The 27093-nt window shown below is 38.8% G+C and overlaps 1 protein-coding gene and 1 non-coding gene across 2 annotated transcripts; one reads left to right on the top strand and one right to left on the bottom strand.

Moving 5' to 3' along the window:
- Positions 1 to 26251, top strand: dnajc27 (DnaJ (Hsp40) homolog, subfamily C, member 27). Its single transcript, XM_034178844.1, has 7 exons — positions 1 to 335; positions 907 to 989; positions 4360 to 4429; positions 23185 to 23349; positions 23439 to 23561; positions 25641 to 25801; positions 26052 to 26251. Exons 1-7 carry the CDS (start codon positions 249 to 251, stop codon positions 26182 to 26184), a joined length of 822 nt encoding a protein of 273 aa, XP_034034735.1. The 5' UTR covers positions 1 to 248; the 3' UTR covers positions 26185 to 26251.
- On the bottom strand, positions 1026 to 1098 carry trnam-cau. Its single transcript has one exon. It is a non-coding gene; the product is annotated as a tRNA-Met (tRNA).
- Positions 26252 to 27093: the final 842 nt, after the last annotated feature.

The following is a 27093-nucleotide window of genomic DNA, read 5'->3' on the forward strand; positions in this document are numbered from 1 at the left end:
TGGTTAGCATGCGGGTTTAGTGCAGTGGTTGTTTTTGTGCTGGGCGTTACGATGGCAGTCTAACCGAAAAACATTAGCACCGAATCCGAGCTACGCAGACCTGTTAATGAATCAATCGGATAAAACAGTTGTGTTTGTGACCCGTTTCGCTGAGGGCTCGTTAGCATTGTTAGCCGAGCTCTTCGCTGTTAGCTGTTAGCAACCTGCACCTCGTCACCGCAACAAACGGCACTTTATAAGTTAAACAAATGGAAACAACGGCAGCGAAAAGACGAGACAACAAGAAGTCACTGCGTGTGAAGGTAATCAGCCTGGGAAATGCCGAAGTTGGGAAGGTAAGCTGTTCATTTTTTTAGAAAACAACATATTTAGAAGTATTTGAGAAATGTAGCAATACATTTGTATTTGTTAAACCTTCTTCACAATATTTTCCCCATTTTTGCCAACTCGTGTTCATATTATTATTACTATTATTATTATTTATGTTGTGAACGCGTTGGTGTTTTATTTGAACGCCAGACTCCTTTAGCAAACATGTCAGTTTCAAAAATTATTTCGTTATTGAAAGTAACCTACACGTAGGAGCAAATCAATAACAGTGTGATTTCAAATATTACTGATTTCGCTAAAATTCGTACAAGTCTAGTTTGTTTAAAGTCATATTAATCACGCATAATTAGTGGATTTGTGTGGAGTTGGTTTGGCGGTGTCGCAGTTAACACCGTCAACAAAACCACATGTTAATTCTCCAATTAAAATCGTTTTTTTAATGGATTATATTTAAGATTATCATCCGGTATTCGTTCTGAAACCGTCATAAATGGTGTTCTGCGTGTATAATGCGCTTTCATTAATGGAAGAGGTTAACCACCATCATTCTGAAATACATTTTTGTTTTATCTGCAGAGTTGCATCATCAAACGTTACTGTGAGAAAAGATTCGTTCCCAAATATTTGGCTACAATCGGTATCGACTACGGAGTCACGAAGTAAGTACATAAAACGATTGTCTGTTACAAAACATCTGCCCCGTGTGAGGTTCGAACTCACGACCTTCAGATTATGAGACTGACGCGCTGCCTGCTGCGCCAACGAGGCACCGAGGGATTTATTCGCAGCTGTGCTTAGCTGTGCTTATATGAGTCACTGCAGCTACAGTACGCACCCTGCTGCCTGTGCTGGGTACTACTATTAATTCCAGAGTTGGAAGTAATACTTTGATTCTTCCAAGACGTTTTGAAAATGTTCCAAACCTAGACAGTAGTGTATGTCTGCAGAGCCGGAGGCTGTTCGTTTGTGGCTGCAGCTTCTTCTACTGACGTTGATTCAGAGCATTTCTTTAGAGACTGATTTGATTTGATTTTTATTTGGCAATAAAATACAAGTACATAAAATACATACATACAAGATATAAAATTGCCGAGGATAACACAAAAAAGCGTAAACACTCATTTCCATTGTGGTCCTCGAAAAAAAAAAAACACATACATTAATAGTAAACAAAATCCTGATGACTATAAACCGTGCCACCTACCTGTGATTCAAGAGTGTGACTTGCTATTTTCAAATTTGATTTCACTCCAAATATACTTACAATTTAACTGAATCAGTTAGTACGTCTTCAGGAACACATAATATTGCACAAAAAGTAGTACTTCAGGTCCTACCTATAACTGTAAAGGTTAAATGTACCCAAATCTTTAAAAAAGTTAAGCTTTTAAAGGTTTATTCCACCCCAAAATATTATTTATTAACAAAAAAAATAGCAATTTTGTTTCATGCATTGGGACCAAATATGTAGCAATATAATATCATAATCAGGTAAATCAATAATGTAATCACATGGTGTGGTCACTGTGATCTCTTGATCTACAACAGAACAGTTTGAAAGTTTTGAACAAGGTGATAAACAAAGACAATGCTGGAGGCAGATATTTAGATTTATTCTTAAAATATTAAAGCAAAATAAAAGCTTAAAACAAACACACACAAACGCTGATCCAAAATGCTGGAAGAGCATCAAGTTATGTGGACATCACTGAAGTAGTTCCTCAGACTCATCTCAGAGCCTCCTGAGAGACAGACACAGAGATAGACATTAGCATGCAAAAACAGGCTAAGCATTAATATATCTGATAAACTCTCCATCTTTCACTTTCACGGGCCTAATAATTGTCAGTAGAAGAAGCGTGCAGCTGTAAATGAACAGCCTCTGGCTCTGCAGAGACACCCTACTCAACCTAGATGTTGAAGTTTCATGATTTGGCATAACGGCTCCATATGGTTTAGTATTCAGGTCAGCACATCATGAGCTGATGTGTAAAAGGAGATTTGATCGTTCCTGCAAACAAATTCAGCACCACGGACAGCAGCCGTTTAGTAAAAGCCTCAGCGGCGTGAGACAAACATTTTAATAACCCATCAACTGGAATCCATTATCTAAAAATGTCATGGGTTGTGATTTAAAAACAACCAATTTTATATGTACAAATGATCTGAAACTTAGTGACATGATGCATGTTTCAAAATGTAGGCACCAACCCTGTGGCCAAACTCGAGTATAGAATAAGTGTCACTAGTCAGTCATATTTGTCTGAATGTTTATTTAATATATTTTAGTTTGTTATTGCTGCACAGCTTTCATTTCAAATCAGACGCTGCATCTGTTCGAAAGGATTTTAAACCGTATCACGTGATACTTGTTTCAAAGCTAAGTTGTAAACCAAGTGTCAATCTCAGAAGTCTTGAACATATTTTAAACAGATCAGTCTTGTTAGTGGTATTTAAGTTGCCATTGCTAATAAATGGCAGATGTTTAAGCTGATTTCATTTTTCTAAATCAATGAATAAATGAAAATCTACACTGATTTCTTCTCATTCACCTATAAATCTTAAGTTGCTTTAATCCAGGAAACCAGGCTCTTCCAGCTGTAACTGACTCGTGTTTTATTGTCAATTAATCTGTTGAATATTTTAACATTATAACACCCAAAGGTAAACATAAACAGAATCAAATAATTATATTTGAAAGACCTGAGCTAGTGAATGTATGGCTTTTTATTCCTTGCAAAATTAGAGGAGTGTCTCTCCCTTATTTAGCAGGAGTAGGGGAAAAACTACAGAGGATCTTCAGACAGCACAAAATCCCAGTTTACTTTAAATGGGTTAACACCTTGAGACAGAAATTAGTTCACCCTAAGAACATGATCCCTAGTTACAAACAGAGCAATATAGTGTATTCTATCAGATGTCAGGAAAACTGTAATGAATGAATATATAAATGTAATGAATGACATAGGTGAGACTAAGCAACCTTTACAGAAAAGGATACCAGCACCGCAGAGAGGGTGCCAGTGGACCTCAGTCTGCAGTTCATCTCCACCTTAAAGACACTAACCACCCATTTGAGGACAAGGAAGTTAAAATCTTAGCCAGAGAGAAGAAATGGTTTGAGAGAGGGGTGAAGGAGGCATTCTATGTGAAACAGTTGAAACCCAGCCTTAACCGGGGAGGGGGTCTGAGACACGCTTTGTCCCCTGTTTACAATGGGGTACTCAGGTCAAAGCAGTTTCAGTCTTTTGTTCATGGTAATGAGTCATTCACGTCATCAGGAGAGTCATCAGGGGAGCCATCAGGAGGCGTCCGTCCCATCATTAGGAGGGACAGCTGCCCTGTCATTAGGAGGGTGCTAATTAGAGCACAATAGGTGCTAATTAGAGCTATTGTTTAGTCACTAGCCAATAGCAGTCTGCCTCTCAATAGGAGGGGTCTGGTTAGATTTAAAACTCCAGCTTTTGTGGCTTCTGTTTATTCTTCTCTACAAGAGTCAAGACAGAAGTTAGACAACCAGAGCAAGAATTTTAGCTGAGGATTTGAAGCGAAACGTCCTTGCGTCAAGCAACCCAGTCCAGTCGAAGATTCAACCTTCTCTACTATGGAAACCACCTGGACAACTGAGAGCCTACACAGAAACTTGCAAAATTACTTTAAACATTTGATTGTCAGCAGGTTTCCAGTCTCACAATATCAGATTTTCATGAATAAATAAATAATTTTAACGTGCAACCACTAATGACTCCCACAAAATTAGACTATTTTTGTTGTGGTGTATAATATGAAAAATCATTTTTTGTTTTTCAAATGCTGTCTGGAAAAACATCTGATTTTAAAGTATCTGTAATATAATAATAATAATAATAATAATTATTATTATTATTATTAAGAACAACTGATTAATCTGTGGTGACAGTAGCTGCCTGAAAGCAGCTCCTCCAGATGCTTTCTTGTTTACCTGTGTGTGTGTGTGTGTGTGTGTGTGTGTGTGTGTGTGTGTGTGTGTGTGTGTGTGTGTGTGGTCAGAGTTCAGGTTCGCGACAGAGAAATCAAAGTGAATATTTTCGACATGGCAGGTCATCCTTTCTTCTATGAGGTGAGTCACAGGAAGCTCCTTTTATCTCGACCATATATTTTATTTGTTTATTTTCTAAGCTTTCTCTCTGTGCTTTTGTTGGTACTGAATCCATGTTAGTTTTAATAGTCTTGATTTTGTGGCTTCATCCAAACAAACCATCACGTGTACCACCTCTATTTTTATTTATTTATTTATTTATATAGGAGTTTTGCACAGAACCTGCCAGCAGGTGGTGCTGTTGAACTAACAACATGAGTAGAGGGTTTCTAGTCCACAGTGACACACTGAGACGTAAAACGTAGGACCTCGATAAATGGAACACATGTTGCCCCAAACTCCAGTAATTCCAAGTTTTTGTGAGATTTGATGTGGATTTTTTCTCAAATGAAAGCTTACAAGTCTTCACATATTCTTTGTTTTTAAACTCCAAGGCACTAATAGAACATGTTTTGTCAGTGTCCAAATATTTCTGAGCATGTAAAATTTTATATGATGTAACAACGCATTTTAATGACTTTATACGAGAGAAGCGTCGCGCAGCGGCGCAAAGCTCACTCATGGTACAGGCTGTCCTAAACAGGAAGTGTCACATTTCAAATCCACAGTAAAACAGGAAATGTTCAAATGTCAAACACTCCCTGGATTGACAGACGAGATCCCACGGACTCTCCCGGGAACTCAGTGGCAAGCTCACACTCAAACAGGAAGTGCCGAATTCTTAGTCACAGTGAATCAGGAAATGTTAAAATGTCAAACAAATTTTTGGCATGGGTGGAGCTAGAGCGGAGGCCGGGGTTTCACTGGACTCTCCTGAAATCTGATTGGACAGATGATTGACATGTCACAGCACCACACGTCTGATTGAAAGAGCTGCATTTTCAAATCAGTCACATTGACTGCTAGGTTCCTCCTGTCCAGTAATGTGTGCTGTGTACCACAAAAACTTCTAATCCACCTTAGTAGAAGAAGAAAAATGTTTGTTCCAGATTTGAACTGAACACGTCATTTGAACTATGGACTTCTAATCACACCAAACTTATATTGGTGAGTAAACAACCATATTTTATACCAGAAATAAGGTCCAGGTTGTTAAAAGCAGCATTTCTCCTTTAATTCAGGTGGCTTATTGTTGTTGGCTTATTAGTGCAGCAAATAACTGAAGCAATCCTTCAAATGGTGATACAAGCATCAAATTCAGCACAAATACAGCTGGAGCAAAATTAATGGAGCAACTTTAACTTTTGACCCCCATACAAACTGAAACTGACCTTTGTCACATTCTTCCTGCTTTCACTTCATAACTCCGTAACATTCAGTCACAGATTGTCCAAACTATACCCTTTTTTGGAATCTTTATGATCAGGCAAATAATGTGGTGTAGTTTTCTATATGATTGGAGCATCTTTTAATTTTGACCCTTGTGTAATTCTTCAGTTGACCCCTACCTGGCTGCCTATTGAAAAGTCAAGTGGCCAGTCAGTTTTTTTAAGAGTTCATGTCTATGGATAATTTGTGCCGAATTTGATGTTTGTATCACCATTTACAGGATTCCACTCTAAATATTCTCTTATCTGCTGCACTATATATGAAATGTAAGATGCTGCTCCTTACTGTTTCTCAGTTGCCCTCAAAAGTACTGGAACACTTGGTATTTCACACATTTTAATTTATTTATGCCATTTCAAATAAATTTTTTTTGGTGAAAGAAACTTTTGTGTTTCTTCATAACTGATGTAAATAAAGTCTGAGACATATTCAGTGACTTGACTTGAAATGTTCATGTTTCCATCCCCTGACTTGTCTGAAGAAAACTGGCAATAAAACTGATTATTATTTACAGGTTTTATCAAGTTTTAGAGATTTGCTTTCAGTTTGAGGAGGATAATTTTAAAAATTTTTATTCTTTATTTTTTGTATGTCTTGTATTTAAAATGGCATAAACAAATTGTGTGAAATTCCAAGTGTTCCATTACTTTTGGAGGGCACAGTATCCGAACCTTATGATGAGTGTAAAATGAGTGTGGTATTATTACTGTTTTAAGAATGTTTAATTTTCACTGTTGCTGCACTTTGTGTCAAATCATAGTCATATCATATTGATATGAAAATTCAGTAAGGTATATTCTTCTATTATACATTCCAAATCTAAGGTGGTATTCTACTAGTGTTTACTAAGGTACACCTAAATATCTTTAAAAAAAGAGAGAGAGAGAGTAGAGCCACTTAGGTGCCTGGTCTTGAGAACCAGGGATGGTAGGTTGAAAAGCTTTTTTATCCCATGGGAACTCTCCCTACCCACCAAAGCGGCTCAAGAATATGGACAGCAGGTATATAAGTGACATTTACATGACAATTTATATGACAACTTGTATGACAGTATTGAGATCCGAAAATTTGTCCATATTGTACAGCCCTACTGTCATCTAGCTGAAAACTTTTAATATTAAAAGTAGCTGAAAGGCAAAATAAGGAAAATGCTTGAAAAGGCGGGGGGTCTGGAAAAAAATTTCAAGGTCAAAGTCCTGTTAGAAGTGGCTTTTCATAAGCTAAAAATATAAAACAAAAATATAGATCAAAAGTGCTTTTCAGTTTTAAAAAGAATCAAATATCTGCTAAATCCCCAATCTGGATCAGACACGGATCAAACTTAGTTTATTCATTGAGAGTGCCAGTTTGTATGTCATTGTCACAAGAGTGATTGAGGCACTTTTGATTGATTTAATTTAAAATGTACATCAAATGGGCCTTTCAATATTAAATTCAAATGTCTACAAAATCCACAATCCAGATCAGATCCAGATCAAACTTTGTTAGGTGATAGTGAGTGTCAGTCTGCACCTCACTTTCAAATATGACATTTGATTAAGATATAATGTAAAATATACATCAAATGGGGTTTTCAATATTACATTTAAATGGCCACAAAATCTATAATCTCGATCAGATTTGGATCACTACATAAGGAAATATGATGAGGGATTTGAACATAAAAATGACTGATTGCCACACTACACCATCCCCCCATTTGGATGTGTGTACCTTCAAATTACACCAGAAACACTGAAATGTGATCAGACATTATTTATTTTCATTGAGCTCTAACATTTTATTATAAAAACTATACCCACAGCATTCCTCTCACATAACCAGCTTCCAGCTGTATGTGCTCATTCTGTGTATTATGGATCCAAATGGGGGTTGAAGTGGACTGGCTGATCAGCTGGTTTCTGTTGGAGAGGTAGCTGATGAAGCAGATGAAGGAGACGGCTACGACCAAGGAACTTCCAAACCCCACCAGCAGTCCGTACAGCAGTGGCAGAAACAAATCCAGAGGATCTTTCTGGTACTCGGTGTTTGGAGTCCGCATCATGATCAGATCCAGATCACGCCATGACAGGTCCCTCACTAATCCAGACACAAAGAAAATATGGTTTTGTCAGTTCAGAATTCAACAGACTTAAAATAGCTGCAGATTTCATTTGACAGTGTGGATGACAACAAAGGAACAAATAACTAAAAGAATGTGCATGACGCAGCTTGTAATGTTCTGATTCTGGCGGTCTGGTGACCAGGCATTGAATGTATGAACATTTACTGTATTTATTGGCTGCATAATAGCACCACTCTGGCAGGTTATTTGTTTCTCTTCCAAAGCCCCATTCAACTGTAGTTGCATGACTTCTAAGTGAGACTACATCAATAAAAAAAATTAATTGATATCAACCATTGCAATAGCACCTTGATTCAATTTAATATGCGACAATCAAAGTGAAGGAACAGCGTTAGGTTTGAGTCTACACATGGTTTTAAAGATGATACTGTATTTAAAACAAGTAACACTGATCTACAGCCATAAACCTCTAAGATAAATGTAATCACCGAGAATGAAAATGATGTTTGAAATTGCTGATTGGCTCGAGTTTTTATGATGTGCTACTGGGTCAGCGTATACGACCCTGACATAGGAACTACAGAGGACGCGTGAATTGTAAAGGGAAAGGATCTTAATTTAAATCAGAAGTGGCTAAATACGTCTTTGACTGAATCTAGGAATAAATCTAAGGTAAATACGTTCAATGCTGTAGCATTTACTTCAGGTGCAGTAGGAAAATGGAGCCCATTCATGCTTGCAGCACGACACAATGCGTAACAAAGAGCACATGTTTCTGAAGCACGCAATTTCTAAAAATTTGGATATCAGTGTCATGTGCATGCTAGTGCACATGCACACTGTGCTGATTGTAGCCTTTAAATATGAAATTCAAAAAGTACTTGTTTCAGATCATCTGCTGATGAATTGAGGTCTCTTTTAGCACCGTTAGTGATGTCTTCCATTTGATACGGGCTCTTGAACAATGTTCGAAACCTGTTTTGAAGCATTCCGGGACCTTGTTTTCCATCAGCACTACTGTTTTGCAGCACTGACAATGTAGAGTGGTAATACCTATACAGAATGTGACATAGGTGCTTTTACTGACATTTGTTACTTTTATTTGTGGAAAAAGACGGAATCCGTAGTGGGAATTGTGGATTTTGTTTTACCTTCTTTCACCTGTTATCATCCAACTTCTTTCCCAGAAGGTTAAATTGGAATCAAACAACTGCCATTATGCAAATGTTAGGGGCTGTGCTACTGTGGAACAGCTCAGAAAAACATAACTCTAGGAGCCAGGATTCAAATTATTACTCTAGCCCCCCAGAGGTTTGGATTTGTTAGTGCGTGCGCCTAATATCTCAGGAACCCCTTGCTCGATTTCATTGTAATTTTTTGTTAATCAATAGTTTTCCATCGCTGCTACTGTGTGGGGAGATAGCTAGCGGCGAGGCTATAAATTCTCAAATTGCTTCACATATAGACGATAACAAATTTGTTGAAATTTCTTGCTACAATTGATACAGATCATTTTATGAATCGATCAGACGGCACATGTACAACATCATTCAGATGAATGACGTTGAAAACATTAGCTTCTTCGCTCCCAAAACTAACCCAAACCTTGTCTTGCTTGTATTTTTATTTAGGACTTCATTCGTAAATGAAAGACATCAGAGCGTTGATGCATACATGGAAATAGAGACTGGAATGGACGTCACGTGACTAGCAGCGTGCCACTTGAGCCAGTTAAGGCACCTGTTAAACAGAAGCGAAATGAGGAGAAAAAAGGCAGCCAGTGCTTCACCATCAACTGCACCAACTACAAAAACAAATTCTCCAATACTAAAATGAACTGTACAAGAGCCTTAATGTAATTATGTAAAATAAATGTCTATTTTAAAGTTATGTCGCAATTTAATATCAATATACTGAGACTATAACTCAACGCCATGAGTTCTTTTCATTAAGCTGCGTTTACATGCATACAAATAAGGAAACAAAAATGTTTAAATATATTTATGTCTATATATATACTTGCAGTTGTTGTTTAATATGATATGTACATGGTGGTCACAGGCGGCATTTAAATTTTAACAGTGTGGTTGGAGGGGATGGAGGAGGTACTTTTTACCCTGACTGAGGGTCAAAAGTCATAAATTCTGAATGGCTTTATATCTACTTGTAATAAAATGTTAGTAAAAATCATATATATGTTGTTGTCATTAAAAGACTAGCAATGGAAGTGGAAAAAGCAGCAAGGTAAATGAGCACAATGACAAAGCATACTTCAGATTTATATTTTAATACATAAGGATTTTTTTATCCAGGTATGTATGGGTTCGTTAGAGCTTTTAATCAGCTTGAATACAACTTACAAGACTTCATTTATAAAAATCCATCGAGAATTATGATGACAGGAAAAAAAACATCACAGTAAATGAACAGAATGGCATATTTTTCCCCAAATTTCCACACTTTACATAAAACATTTTTTTTCTACCCAGGCATGTATGGGTTCATTAGAAAGAGCAATTAAAGCACTTTAAAACAAGCCTACTTTTATTAAAATCTGGTAACAAATAGCGACAGTAGAGAGAGAAAAGCAGCACAGTTTGTCATAATTTCCCCAAATTTCTGCATTTTACATAAGTTTTTTTTTTCACCCACACATGCATAGGTTCATTGGAAAGAGCTTTCAAATGGCTTTAAAATAAGCCTACATTTATTAAAATCTGTTAAGAAATAGTGACGCTAGTGCAAAAAAGTGGTCAGTTTATTATTGATGGTCTGCACATCTCCACCCTTAGTAATGGCGCCTTCCTGTCCTGAGCGACACTAATAGATTGAGGCGCGCACATCCATTCCAGTCTATATTTCCATGGATGCATATGCTACACACTGAGATATGTTTATATTAGGAATTCTGAATACTTACTGTCAGTAATACGTACAGTTTGCTTGAAGGTACCACTCACAGTTGATTAAAGTGTATGTATTTTTGTTACTGTATATGACTTCATATTATAACTTCTTTGTGAATTGATCACAAATATTTTACTGAACAAAATGAGCTTTTGATCAAATCTTGAGCCACACTGGCAGCTGACATATTATGTTAAACATGTTTTTTAAGCTATTTTTTTACTTTTACCTTGACCAATTTGTACCAAAAGTTAATGATCTGCAGACACCAACCCAGGTAATATCCCAACCAAGTTTGGTGAAAATCCATCATGCCATTGTTTAGTTATTTTGTTCACACACAGACACACACACGGTTACAGTGACTATACCTTCTCTTTTAAACATCTTCAGTTTCCCATGCTGGTGCTCCTTCTTCTCTTCCTTTGCCTTTGGGATCTCGCGAGAGCTCACAAATCTGTGATAGTCTTCCACGTAGCGCTTCAGGGCCTGGATCTTATCCTCGTTAATGTTCTTCCCCACTTCTATAACAAGAACAATCAGACAGATTCTCTCAGTGCCAAAAGTGAATGAATTTGTTCTCTCAGTGCCAAAAGTGAATGAATTTGTTTCTGTAGTAGTTTGTCAATGCAAATATAATTGTTGTTTTATTTCCTTGAGTGTAATTACTTCTGGCAGTAGACCAACACAAACAAAACCATGCTTGGTGTGTATGAGCCCAACTCTTCAAAACCGCAATCAAGTCGACAATAATTGCTGCATTTTGCATACTTTTATTTTTTAAGTCTTTTTCATCAAAGCCTCAACTCCCTCCATCTCGATGTCTTATCATTCATCCATACTATGGTCTCCTTGTCTTTTTTTTTTTTTTTTTTCCAAAGCTCCTGATATGGTTTGTTCTGAGGCTGGTGTCAGCTCCACTGAGTCCGCTGTCAGATCATTTACACCTCCTCCTATCTAACGCGGCTCGACTGTGGAGCTGCATGCATGCTGGACCGCAAAATATTCCACTTTTGAAGTTCCAATTTAATTGGATCTCAGAGTAATGAAGCAATTACACACCGCTGTTAAACTCTTCAGGAGCTCTTCTTGACCGAAATAAACCAATTTTTGAAAATACGCCGCAGTGCTCCCAAATGAGGCTTTGTTCCAATTTGCTTTTGCCAAGGGACTTGCTGTGATGTTTGCTCAACAAGATTTGCTGTTATCAAAAACACTGCACTGTGCGCACAACGTGATCCTGTTGTAATTTGAAAGCACTGAATTAGAAGCGCTATAAAAAGTATTCTATTTTAAACAGAGTATTCTATTTTAATGTCACAGAAAACCAACCTTATTTGCTCTGTATGTTTCAAGCTGTGTCTTACCGTATGCGATGTCTGTTCTCCCGATGTGGTGCAGGGCACGAGAAAGCCTGGCGAAGTAAATCTGCTCACCATACCTCAGCAGCCATTCTGTTAGGGTCACCCGGCACTCGATTTCAGGATCTAGTAAACACAAAACATGTCAATCAGTCCACACTGTACTGCACATGTGAAAAAGAAATTCATTCATGCCCCTTGACAGCTCATATTTTGCTTCTGTAATTTAGCAGAATTTTCTTCAATTCTTTATATATATAAAGTATGAATAGGCAGAAATTTGTGAACTTTACCCACCTTAGTTATGGATGACAGAGGAGAACCAAAGACAAGACTTATTATGCATTTGTTTGAAATCTGAGTTTCCCACAAGCATGAAAAAGTAAAAACTCTTGCAGCACAAATCTAACACAATCACAGGCCAGCCCAAATTGTTGGGCGCGGCTTGAGGATGGTGTCATTTGCTCCAGCATATTTTTTTTTTTAATGATGAAGCCAGAATAAACATATATTTAGGCCATATTCATTAGTGTAGTCAGATGACAAACATTGCAAAATTACCCCAAGATCAACCTTCATAAAAGCCCAGATTATGAGCAATAAAAGTAGTTGTTTTTGGCTTTTCCCAATTTGCTCATGGTTGCCACAGTAGTTTTGATGTGGCACAATTTCTCCTCCATATCTTGACATATACTGTGTTCACAACCCTTAGAAGCTTGGAAAACCCAGACATAAAATCCCCTACTTCCAGAAAAAGTGAAGTCATGCGATTTCCTCAGAGACACATATGGATCGACTACTTAGCCTATCACAGTAGAGCTAGGCTAACATTATCTTTTGGGCTAATTGAATTCGCTACTGACTTTTTTTTTTTTGCTGATGTGTGGTGCTGGAAATGTAACTAACTGCACATGGAATGTGAAAATATTATATATAGCAGTCATGTATTTTCAACATTAATAACATTGTTGCCTCACTAGTCGCAAACGCGGCTCCCGTGACTGTGATGTCAAGAAAGATATCTCCGGTTCCTCAATTTACTCACAAATGTTTGAGTGAAAATTCCAGCCAGACAGAGAGTTCAAGGCTAGAAGTTGGAATTTCTATATATGCACATCAGCTGGTAGGAAAACATAAATTTTAAGCTAGCCATCATGCTAACAGCTCAGGCAGTGCTTTGCTAATATACATGTGCAAGAGCAGGCATGGTATAATACCAGTTCAACTCAACCTTTATTTCTAAAGCACGTTTAAAATGACTATAGTCGACCAAAGTGTTGTACATAATTTAAAAATGGTCACCAAGTTATCAGTTTGGTGTGTATATATATATATATATATATAAACCACAACATTTAAAAGCTTCATGGGCATTTATAATGTCACCATAAGTTGGATAAGAGGATGAATTTACTGTATGAGACATGTTACTTATGTGGTTACAGTGATATTAGCTTAACTCAGCAACTGTTTTTCTTATTTAAAGGATGGAAAACATAACCCAAGTATGTAATAGTACGTCCACTTTTTGCGTGTAAAATTAATTATCTCCTACAAACTATTCCTTGGTTCTGAATATTTTGGTCTAAAGTCTAAAAGGATTCAGGGTGATGTGAGCTTTTGGCAAATATAATGTACCGTTATCCACAGAAGAAGCACTTCTCTTGGTTCGATGCTGGCTGGTGGGTGGATTTGTAGTTGTAGATGTTGAAGCACCCACAGCCGATGAGATGTCCCTCTTGCCTCGAGATGATAAACCAAGAGGATTATTTTCAGCTGAGAGTTTATTAATCCTCTGGATGATGTCTTCCTCTGGATTTGAGAGGATAGCCAGGAGGTTCTCACACTCACTGATGGTCAGCATGTCCACTAATAGCTCCAGCTGATGGGGACCCATGTTCTCTAACACTGAAAAAGAAGAAGAAAAACTATTTTTAAAAAAGTGTACAAAGCCAGTTTAATAGGAAAGGCACCAGGTTCAGCCATGTGATCTGTACACTAATGTGACTGCGGCTAATGAACTCTACTGCAGCATGGTTGTTGTCTCAATTAGCAAGGCTTGCTTGCATGGTGTCAAACTGTCATATTACCCTCCTTTGGCTGCAGAGAACAGATACTGAATAATGAACATTTCCCAACACTCAGGACAGAGAAGTCAGAAAGTTCTGGCTCACTTTGACTTTCTTCAAATGAACCCTTTTTTTGTAAAGAAATTGTAATAAAAACAAAACTTATCCAAAGCCTCTGCTGGTATGGGGCATAATGTAGTTAGACTGTCACATTGGAAAGCCAATCAGATTTGTAGTTTGCAATAGTGGGCGTGTTGTTTGACACTGTGGCCTGCTAGCTAGCGTGTAGCTACATCAGCAGTATGGGTGGTCAGAGAGCCAGTTAGCTAGCTAAAAACAAGGCTAACGCATAAAGTAGCCTTTAAGTTCATGTTCTAATCGAACATGAACATGAAATACCACAAAAATAAGGCCAAGTTTCTTTCTTGGCCTTATTTTTGTGGTAGTTTATTTATTTATGCATTTTTGGTCCATTTTTATTTTCTCCTTAGCTGTTTTTTTTTTAAACAGAGCGGCTGGAGGGGTTAAAAACAGATTCGGTGGTGAACGTAATGGGCAGCTGTGTAATGCACAATGTTGTCAGTGGATATTTTATGAAAAAAAGAAAGGACAACAGACTTTGTTTTCAAATGTGGAGCAGCTTTGTTTTGTTTAAATGATTCTTATGTGTGATTTCTTGCTGCTTTTTATTGCTCATCTCAGACCAGAGCTGCTGGGGTGAATGACGTCTGTGTCATTGTGTCATGTGGCTCTGTTTAACAGGTGTATTATGTCCAGCCTACCTGACAGCATCATGAAAATGTAACACATTTTGTGGCAGTATCATGAAATGTGTCACATTTTCATGACACGGTCAAGTTTCAGTCATTATTTTTAACTCTAACCCGAACCACAAGGGCCCACTGTGTCACCCAAATTTTGTGATACAGTCACAAAATAATTTCACAAACTAATTAAATCACTTTTCGTGACACCATTACAAATGTGGAGTGAAAATGGAGAATGAGACTGGACTGATCAGCAGTATGGCTGGAACCCCCTGCCCCACCACCACACACACACAAACACTGCAATTTGCATACTCTTCCATGTCCACATTACTATATATAAAATTCCCTTGCAATAACACACCTGCCCAGCTACAGTATTTCTACAAATAATTTACATTTACATCCAACTGATTTCACATCAGTTTGGGACATTTGCATGATGTCGTATTTGGAACCTGATTTACTAAAGGTTTGTGTGAGGTAAAGTGTGCACAAACACCACTGCACTCACAAATACAACTGCATACTTGGTTAAAAACAGGTCATAATGAGGACAGTGCCTATCAAGTGCAAAAAATAGCACAGATTTTCAATTTAGCCCATTTGCAATCATGCAGATGCAATTTGGGGTTTGTCCACCTGAGTGTACTTAATATGTTAAAATTAACATTAGTATAATTATATTCATTATATATATATATATATATATATATATATATATATATATATATATATATATATATATATATATATATATATATATATATATATGATTTAGCTGAAAATGCTTTTACCTGTGTCCTCTGTGAGGACTGAATTCATAAATACAAAGTAGATGAAGGCACACATTATCCAGATTTTACTGTCAGCTAACTTGGTGTAAACACCACACATGCTTCTCCTGATCAAGTATTTCAAGAATCCACACAATCAAGCTATGAAAATGATATTGTGCAAAAACATGTTGTGGTTGATCTCCTGAGACAAAGTGGGTGTTGAGCAAAGAGCTCATGCAAATTTCTTGCTCACAGGTCATAAAGCCACTCACAGTGCACTGCTGTATTGTACTGGACTTTATGACATCACTCACCGCCCCCTCCCCTCCCCACCCCACTCATTCCAGTTCAGGGTTATTTGGGGGGGGCTGCTGCCATCCATGTACATATTATAATGAATATGTTATCAAAAATATTTTTTATTTACATTACAGGAAAGAACATTGCACTCCTTCCAAAACTTGAAAAAAGCAAACAACAAAAAGAGTTATACATTGATACAATACCTTTACATTTCAAAAAGTGAAAAATACAGTGATATTAATTTGAGGTCATATCGCTCATGCCCATTTGGGTCATTTCATGAAAAGGGGTCACCGTTACACAAGCCAACATTATTGGTCAGTAAAAACAGAACAACTCCTATGTGCAGGAAAAAATATAAAATGATTTTCTCTATATTGATTAAATAACTGTGATAACACACGACATAATTATCTTGGAATTTTTCTTTTTTGAGTTTTTATCTGAAAAGGGGGCCACCAAACCCCACCGAATTTGTGACACACAGCACCTAAGTATTATTTTGGTAAAAATAAACAGAAATCACTTCAACTAATTTATCTGAATTTACTTCTGATTTGATGGGCACGTGATAAAATTAATTAATTCCTTCTCTGCAGATGCGTCATTTCGCAGGGTCTGCAGTATTTCACTGATTATTGTCTCGTTTCTGCTTAAAACTGCACTCCAGTCATCATCTACCTCAGCGACAGATATCTGAAGCTTTTCTACAACAATCATTTCCACATAAATTCAGATTTATTTCATAATAAAAGACGGAGGAGGTGATCAGAGCGCAGCAGCCGTGACGAGCTGCTCCTGCTGCGTTCACTGTGCCTCTGTTGTTTCAAAGCGTCAGATTATCACCTCCTTTCTGCTTAATACTGAATTTAGAATGATTTAAGAGGTTTTACCTTGTCATCTGATAGCTAGTAATCCCATTATTACCTTTGATCACTTTGGGTGAAGAGACGCTGTCTCTGACAAGAGACTCCAACATGACGCACGCGCAGTGGAGGCAGGGGCGGACCAATTTTTAGGGGGGGACCTTTCACTCTGCGACACTGGTCTGTTACGTTTAAAACCCATGTTCCAAAACTGCTAATTTATTCAATAAATAAAACTCCAGTTGTGTTGTTTGAAAGCACCACTCTTGAGAGCCTTAAACCCATGGGGAGATGGAATTTAGTTGAACAATAAAGTAACAGATCAATTATTCACTTTATGTTTGTTTTGCGCTCAAGTCCAAATACAGCCACCAAAAATAGGGGAGATGATGGTGATGGAGTGGCTGAGCATTGGGCTTGAGACCAGAGGATCCTCGGTTCAAATCCGAGCCTGACCGGAGTAGAGCTGAAACAACTAATCGAGTTAATCGATTACACATTTGAGCTCTGGGTCATAAACAAACCATAACACATGTCCACTTTCCACTGCATCGTCACTTTTTCTTTGCATTTTCATTTTGTGTGTAATTTGCCAACAACTCAGAAAGTGCGGTGTTTCTGTGCCCAGAAATAGAAAAATTACATCATATGCAGCATATGTTACCCCTTTAGCGCCCGCCCTCAAATGAGACTGTGCTGCCCAATTCATCCCTTGGGAAGATTCCCTCAGGAAAACTGAGGTTCCAGCAGCATTGTGTAGCAACACACAGGGTAAGAAGCACACAGAGAAAAAAAAACAATTATGTAACCGCATAAGTTCTTACCTGTGTCCTCTGCCAGAGCTGAAGTAAAAAATACAAGGTAGATGAAGGTGCACATAATCCAGACTTTCCTATCAGATGATTTGGTGTAAACACCAAACATGTTGCTCATGATCAAATATTTCACAGCCCAGGTCACAAATACTAAAGTCTAACTTGTAAAGTTAAAGCCACACAATCCAGCTAAAAAGTGAGCAAATGTTCAGGTCAACCTTCTTACAAACAGCTGCTGTTGAGACAAAAGCACAAAGGCTAGCTAACGTTTGGCTCACAAGTCATAAAGCCCCTCACAGTGCACTGCTCTGTTGTCGTCGTCTCTTTTCGTCTTTGTGACGTCACGGAATGGGCGCGAAGAATTTCAGACGGGGTGGGGCGACGTTGTGGCGTATTTACGTCAGCGACGTACGCTGACGTAAATACGTCGATTTACGTATTGTCGATGTGCCACAAGATGGCTGCCTGTAGTAAGAGCGTTGACTGACGATCAAGCAGCTAAAACAGAGATAAAAATAAATAAATAAAAGCTTGTCCACGGTGTTCTCAAGTGTGGGAGTATTTTAAGAAGACACCGAATAACATGGTGTTTTTCAAAGTCTGCACGTTAGAAATGTCGTCGCTGCAGTCGTACTGTATAGCTGAAACGTCCCATTACGGAACAAAACAGTGCGTCTTAGTCGTGTATAAACTTTGTCCCCGTGTTTGTTAAGGTTCTTAAAACTAACGTTACATCGCTTCAATCCATGCATATTTGAGCGCGGTCCCCGTCGATGAGGCTTTTATTTTTACAAACGTGACTTGTGTATGTGAGTTGAGAATATGTGACGAAGCTAATTACAAAAGTTGACGTTTTATACGATTTGGTTAAGATTTCACGGATGGGATGTGCGCCGAATAGCGACGCTGCCAAAGATTATTTTAAATCTGTGCAGAATGATGTTTTATGATATAACGTAATTTGCGTAAAATCAAATAAAATTAGAATTGACAAAATATTGAAGGCGGTCTGGGTTGAGCGCGTAACAGTGAAAGTACATCAAAAGCGAGGAACTTCATCCAGCACGACAAACTAAATGTTAATCCATTTAAAAAACGCTTCATGAAAAAAAGAAAGTTCACATTTATACACCTTCTCACGGTAAGACGAAGAGGAAAAACTCTGCTCCCTCGATGAACAATTGACAATAAAGCTTTGAGTTGAATAAAGCTACTGTATGTATGTAAGTTGTGTTCATTCGATAATGTATTTTTAAAGTTTTAAAAATTATTTATGACCTATATAACATCAAGTCACATGAAATATAAACCTCATATTTTACTGTCAGATGTTTTGTTGCATTCATAGATTTAAGGTTACACTTTTGTTACTAAAAATGACTTGAAATTTGTAATTTTATTTATTTTACTGCATGATTGCTAAATCCAGCACTATATTACCTACTGTAAAAGACAGATTACCAGGAAAGACTGGGCTTTTTTTTATTTATTTTTTTATTTTCTTATTTTTGGTAGCGTAACATCCAGCGGTGCATACTGTACCAGTATATTTTTTTAATATTAGAAACGTAACCTCAATAAAATATTGTGATGTAAATGACAAGTTTTTAGAATATCATGTTGGTAAATTGTTATATTACTCAAGTAATGAAAATAATACATTAAATGATCATAAAATCATTAAAAAAAATCTTTAGGTGCAGATTCCTGCCCAATTGACATTAATTACTTTGTTTCCATAAGCAGTTTTGATGGCCCAATCCACTCCCACTCCAATTCAGTGCCCTTAATTCATTCAATCAATCATTGATTTTTTTTTTTAACCCACTTATTCCAGTTGAGTCATGGGGTGTGGGTGCTGGAGTCCATGAACTTAATTTATTATCAAAATGTTTATGCTTTACATGAAGGTGAAGGGCATGCTACTCCCCCCAAAATGTGTAGAAAAATGTGACATTGAGATGCAGTAAAACTCATCTAAACTCATTGTATCAACCGGATAGTCAACCTCAGTGGAAAAAAACAAAAGTCCCAATGCATTTGTATGGTTTTCCATGTAATAAACACCATATGCAGTTCTGTGTATCACCCTTTCAGCTTTTACATGCTTTAAAATTTTTTAGGACATCAAAAAACAAAACAAAAATTGAGTCTTGTTATATTAAAATTTTGAAAATTCTACACTTTAAACTCATGAATCATACATTAAAAGAAATAAAAAATCTCTATGGTACATGAAGGCACAAACTGGAAATCACACAAAAAAATCTCCCCAGTGAAGGGCGCAATTTAGAACTAGAAATTGGGGAGGACAAAGTGCGAGGCCTGCAGGGCTGAAGCCCATAGGCCGGGGGTCTGGGGGCCGCTTTAGGCCCCCAGAAGCCAACGGTTTCTAGATAAGGTCAGATGCATTCTGAGCATCCAGAACAGTAATTTAAATGTTTTGAGAAGACCATAAAGTGGACACCATTTGACTTATGCAATTTGAAACTGTGGATATAAGTACTTTATTCTGAGAATAGCCAGCATTGATTTTATTAACATTGTGGTGTAAATAAGGTATCACCACATGTGTAGAACTCAAAAAGAATGATAGGTTGAGTTTTCATAAAAAACAAAAAAACAATTGCAATGTGGTAAAATGTATTCATAAATATGAAAGAACAGGCTCTTTATTATCGCATACTGTATTTTTTTTTTCTCAAGATTTGTTTTTGCATAAGTTTGAAAAAAACAACAGATCATAAGTTTAGGATAAATTACTAATCATGAATTTAATTTTCGAAGTGGCACTAATGACAACACTCATACTGAACATAATGTCGCTTGCATAGACTGATTTTGGAGATCAGGCAATAATTGCAGGTGGGCTTTCTGAGGTCCCAGATAGCTTTTCTGATTTCAGAATTTAGTAAATTAGCATATGGTCCATTGATACTTATGTGTAGACACTAGTCCCTAGAGGCAACTATTTTGTTTTCAAATCTGGGCAAATGCAGCCCCAGAAAATTCCAAATGTGACAAACAAGAAACAGGTGTTGGAAACAAGTCAGTGCTGCTAAAAATGCAAACTTGCAGAAACAAAGATACTATTCTGACATGGTTTTGCACATAAGACTGACATGGTTTGCACATAAGACTGACATAGCATGTTTCAAGTACACACATATATGTCAGAAGGTGGTGGTGGGGGGGGGGCATACCATATTCTAACCCCCTGGTTGAAAAGGTGGGGGGGACATGTCCCCCCTATCCCCCACCAAATTGCGCCCATGTCCCTAGTGGAGAAAAACTCACAAACCGTTGTCGTAAAAAGCCACAAACCTACGGTAGACGAACATAGACATTATAAACAGGAGTAGACGGCGCATTGGTTGATGTGGCCGCCATCGGGACAAACAGACTCAGGGACAGCTTCCTCCTCAGAGCGATCACTGCATTGAACAATAAAATCACATTAATCTGTACTTTTCAAAGTTTCTTGTGCAATATCTGTACCCATGTGCAATATTTCCCCATGAAATATTCCACAGTTGTACATAATTCTCTTTTGATATTTTACATTTTGTCCACATTTTATTTTAGTTGTACATATATATAAATAATTTATTTTGTTAAATTTCATTATCTTTTATTTGGTTAACAATTACTCGCACCTCGGAAAAGCACCTTTTGGAGTTGCACTCAAATCCCGTTGCAATGTAAATTACAATGACAATAAAGACAATTCTGATTCTGTCTCCCCCCCCAGAGAAGCTGAGAGGTTTTAGCCATGCTCATGCTCCCCCGAAACATTTATTCCAAAAAGTCTGAAGGACCTACACTCAACAAAAATATAAACGCAACACTTTTGGTTTTGCTCCCATTTTGTATGAGATGAACTCAAAGATCTAAAACTTTTTCCACATACACAATATCACCATTTCCCTCAAATATTGTTCACAAACCAGTCAAAATCTGTGATAGTGAGCACTTCTCCTTTGCTGAGATAATCCATCCCACCTCACAAGTGTGCCATATCAAGATGCTGATTAGACACCATGATTAGTGCACAGGTGTGCCTTAGACTGCCCACAATAAAAGGCCACTCTGAAAGGTGCAGTTTTATCACACAGCACAATGCCACAGATGTCGCACGATTTGAGGGAGCGTGCAATTGGTATGCTGACAGCAAGAATGTCAACCAGAGCTGTTGCTCGTGTATTGAATGTTCATTTCTCTACCATAAGCCGTCTACAAAGGCGTTTCAGAGAATTTGGCAGTACATCCAACCAGCCTCACAACCGCAGACCACGTGTAACCACACCAGCCCAGGACCTCCACATCCAGCATGTTCACCTCCAAGATCGTCTGAGACCAGCCACTCGGACAGCTGCTGAAACAATTGGTTTGCATAACCAAAGAATTTCTACACAAACTGTCAGAAACCGTCTCAGGGAAGCTCATCTGCATGCTTGTCGTCCTCATCGGGGTCTCGACCTGACTCCAGTTCGTCGTCGTAACCGACTTGAGTGGGCAAATGCTCACATTTGCTGGTGTTTGGCACGTTGGAGAGGTGTTCTCTTCACGGATGATGTGAAGGAGATGTGATGCACTGCATGAGGCAAATGGTGGTCACACCAGATACTGACTGGTATCCCCCCCAATAAAACAAAACTGCACCTTTCAGAGTGGCCTTTTATTGTGGACAGTCTAAGGCACACCTGTGCACTAATCATGGTGTCTAATCAGCATCTTGATATGGCACACCTGTGAGGTGGGATGGATTATCTCAGCAAAGGAGAAGTGCTCACTATCACAGATTTAGACTGGTTTGTGAACAATATTTGAGGGAAATGGTGATATTGTGTATGTGGAAAAAGTTTTAGATCTTTGAGTTCATCTCATACAAAATGGGAGCAAAACCAAAAGTGTTGCGTTTATATTTTTGTTGAGTATAAATGACATGGTGAGATGCTGAAGAGCTTCGCTCGTCATGTTCGCAACATATACGTATTATTTCCACGTTTGAAGAGTCTGAGGATGATTCACTCATTAAATACACACACACACATCTTCAACCGTTTACTCCAATTAAGGGTCACGGGCCGCTGAAGCCTATCCCAGCAGTCATAGAGCATGAGGTGGGGTTCACCCTGGACAGGACGTCAGTCTGTCGCAGGGACACATACAGACAAACAAATGCATTCACACCTGCACGCACATACACAGACTTTAAAGTTTCCAGTCCACCTAACCTGCGTGTCTTTGGATTCCTTCCTCCGGGAGGAAGCCGGAGCACCCGGAGAGAACCCACGCAAACACGAGGCAAACACGCAAACCTCACACAGAAAGGCCACAGGTGAGAATCAAACCCATGACCTTCTCACTGTGAGGCAACAGTGCTAGTCACTAAGCCACTGTGCTGCCCACTCACTAAATAATAAATAAATAACTAATAACACTGTGATCAATGTTACAGATGGGGGCGGGGTCTTTGCCAAACCCGAATGAGTGAGTTTGTTGTTGTTTTCAGGTGCGTAATGAGTTCTATAAGGACAGCCAGGGGGTGCTGTTGGTCTACGATGTGGGACTCCGTGAGAGTTTCGATTCCCTCGACAGCTGGCTGGGGGAGATGAAACAGGAAATGGGCTCTCAGGCCAACATGGACAGCATCGTGTTCATCGTCTGCGCCAACAAGGTCGCACACTCTGAACGCTGTATTGATCACATGACCTCTATCGCCCCTGTGGTCATGCTGCAGGTTAAAACGTGTGTCTGTCGGTGCAGGTGGACCTGACAAAGCGACGGGTGGTCGACGAGGGGGAGGGCCGCCTGTGGGCGGAGTCACGAGGCTTTCATTACTTTGAGACGTCGGCGCAGAGCGGCGAGGGCATCAATGAGATGTTCCAGGTACGTAAACATGCACATCAGCGCTTCTGTCTTCACGTGTACCATAACTCATGAATTTAAAGTCACACGGTCTGTTATTAATCGATAAGTCATCAAAATATGAAATCATTAAAGTGGGTTTCTCCATATTAAAACCTCATGTTTCATCAGCCCCGTTACATCTTCTCTTGGTTAAAGGTCACTTAAGTCGGTAAAGTAATATTAGTGGAAAACAAACAGAGCAGCAAGAAAAGGTTGAATAAATCAATTAAATCATGCTGACATATCTTTGCTTTGTCTCATCAGTAAAAAAAGACAGAACAATTTCAGCATACAGTGAGGAAAAGAAGTATTTGAACGCCCTGCGGTTTTGCAAGTTCTCCCACTTAGAAATCATGGAGGGGTCTGAAATTTTCATCTTAGTTGCATGTCCACTGTGAGAGACATAATCTAAAAAAAAATGTATGATTTTTTTTAAAAATAATTTATTTGTATGTTACTGCTGCAAATAAGTATTTGAACACCTGCCAACCAGCAAGAATTCTGTCTCTCACAGACCTGTTTATTTTTCTTTAAGAAGCCCTCTTATTCTGCACTCTTTACCTGTATTAATTGCACCTGTTTGAACTTGTTACCTGTATAAAAGACACCTGTTAACACACTCACTCAATCACACTTCAACCTGTCCACCATAGCCAAGACCAAAGAGCTGTCTAAGGACACCAGGGACAAAACTGTAGACCTGCACAAGGCTGGGATGGACTACAGGACAACAGGCAAGCAGCTTGGTAGAAGACAACAACTGTTATGATTATTTATTAGAAAATGGAAGAAACACAAGATGACTGTCAATCTCCCTCGGTCTGGGATTCCATGCAAGATCTCACTTTGTGGGGTAAGGATGATTCTGAGAAAGCTCAGAACTACACAGGAGGACCTGGTCATTGACCTGAAGAGAGCTGGGACCACAGTCACAAAGATTACATGAGTAACACATGATGTTGTCATGGTATAAATCCTGCAGGGCAGCAAGGTCCCCCTGCTCAAGCCAGCACATGTCCAGGCCCGTTTGAAGTTCACCAGTGACCATCTGGATGATCCAGAGGAGGCATGGGAGAAGGTCATGTGGTCAGATGAGACCAGAATAGAGCTTTTTGGAATCCACTCTACTTACTATGTTTAGAGGATGAGAACAACCCCAAGAAAACCATCCCAACCGTGAAGCATGGGGGTGGAAACATCATACTCTGGGGGTGCTCTTCTGCAAAGGGGACAGGACGACTGCACCATATTGAAGGGAAGATGGATGGGGTCATGTATTGTGAGATTTTGGCAAACGGTCTCCTTCCCTCAGTAAGAGCATTGAAGATGGGTCATGGCTGGGTCTTCAGCATGACAATGACTCCAAACACACAGTCAGGGCAACTAAGGAGGGGCTCTGTAAGAAGCATTTCAAGGTACTGGAGTGGCCTGGCCAGTCTCCAGACCTATACTCAATAGGAAATCTTTGGAGGGAGCTGAAACTCCAAACCTGAAAGATCTAGAGAAGATCTGTATGGAGGAGTGGACCAAAATCCCTGCTGCAGTGTGTGAAAACCTGGTGAAAAACTACAGGAAACATTTGACCTCTGTAATTGTAAACAAAGGCTACTGTACCAAATATTAACATTGATTTTCACAGGTGTTGAAATACTTATTTGCAGCAGTAACATACAAATAAATTATTAAAAAATCATACATTGTGATTTCTGGATTTTATGTCTCTCACAGTGGACATGCACCTAAGATGAAAATCTCAGACCTCGCCATGATTTCTAAGTGGGAGAACTTGCAAAACCGCAGGGCGTTCAAATACTTATTTTCCTCACTGTATATATAAAAAACTGTGTCCTTAAACTCTAAAATGAGGTTGTGCAATTGATGTGTAAAAATTGCACAACTGATATAAAATATTACAAAACATACTTTATTATTAAATGCTACACAACAAATGTAAACCATTTAGAATAATTAGTAAATATGAGAAATGTATTTTGATGTCACTCGGAGGCAAAACTGCTTACAGTGATTTTATGTCTCTCTCTCTCTCTCTCTCTTTAGTCGTTCTTCTCCTCCATCACAGATATGTGTGAGAACGGCGGGAAGCGCCCCGTGTTAGAGGTCAGCGTCGGCTTCACCAAGGAGCAGGCTGACACCATCAGACGTATCCGCAACAGCAAGGACTCCTGGGATATGCTCGGTGTCAAACCCGGTGCCACACGGTGAGTCCGTGGACTCAGGTCAAAGGTCAGGAGGGGATTTGTTGTAATGCCCTGCTGTGCCGCTGTTTTGTTTTGGGTTGGTTTTTTTTTTTTTTTTTCATCAATAAGAACCCACTCCAGAGTTTTCCTCAGAAGCAGTTTTCCTAGTTTCTGTTCCCGTTGTGTCTGTGCTTCATTCACGCACGCAGGCGTCTGTCCAAAGCAGCGGTTTCGGATGCTCTCTTGCTGAGTTCTACTTCTCTCTTTGCAGGGAGGAAGTGAATAAGGCGTACAGGAAGCTGGCGGTGATGCTGCACCCGGACAAATGCGTTGCCCCCGGCAGCGAAGACGCCTTTAAAGCGGTGGTCAATGCCCGTACATCGCTGCTGAAAAACATTAAATAACACTGCTGGACCTCTTCTCAGACACAGACTGTGAAGACACTCGTATTTAAAGCCTTTATTTACTTATTTATTGATTATGACCTTTATTTCATGTAAACTATTTATTTTTCTTTGCCATTCTGATGTTATTTTCAGATTTTATTTTTGTTTACCACAGTCCTCATCTTTTTCCATATGGGCGCAGGCATGGGCATGCTGATGCCATTGGGGTCAAAGGTCAGCGCTTAACCTTGATTTCGCTCACAGTGCTAGCTGCTAACGGTCAGTCAAAGCAGCTTCAGGTCCACTCAGTAATGTTGCAAAGACTTGAAAAGGATTTAATTTAATCATAAAGATGTCGTTCTAATTTTTTTCCCGGACATCAATATATTTCTGAAACTTGGTTGCCAAATAACTACACTCAACAAAAATATAAACGCAACACTTTTGGTTTTGCTCCCATTTTTTATGAGATGAACTCAAAGATCTAAAACTTTTTCCACATACACAATATCACCATTTCCCTCAAATATTGTTCACAAACCAGTCTAAATCTGTGATAGTGAGCACTTCTCCTTTGCTGAGATAATCCATCCCACCTCACAGGTGTGCCATATCAAGATGCTGATTAGACACCATGATTAGTGCACAGGTGTGCCTTAGACTGTCCACAATAAAAGGCCACTCTGAAAGGTGCAGTTTTGTTTTATTGGGGGGGGGATACCAGTCAGTATCTGGTGTGACCACCATTTGCCTCATGCAGTGCAACACATCTCCTTCGCATAGAGTTGATCAGGTTGTCAATTGTGGCCTGTGGAAAGTTGGTCCACTCCTCTTCAATGGCTGTGCGAAGTTGCTGGATATTGGCAGGAACTGGTACACGCTGTCGTATACGCCGGTCCAGAGTATCCCAAACATGCTCAATGGGTG

The sequence above is a fragment of the Thalassophryne amazonica genome, chromosome 1 (assembly GCF_902500255.1).
Source record: "Thalassophryne amazonica chromosome 1, fThaAma1.1, whole genome shotgun sequence".
Lineage (NCBI taxonomy): Eukaryota > Metazoa > Chordata > Actinopteri > Batrachoidiformes > Batrachoididae > Thalassophryne > Thalassophryne amazonica.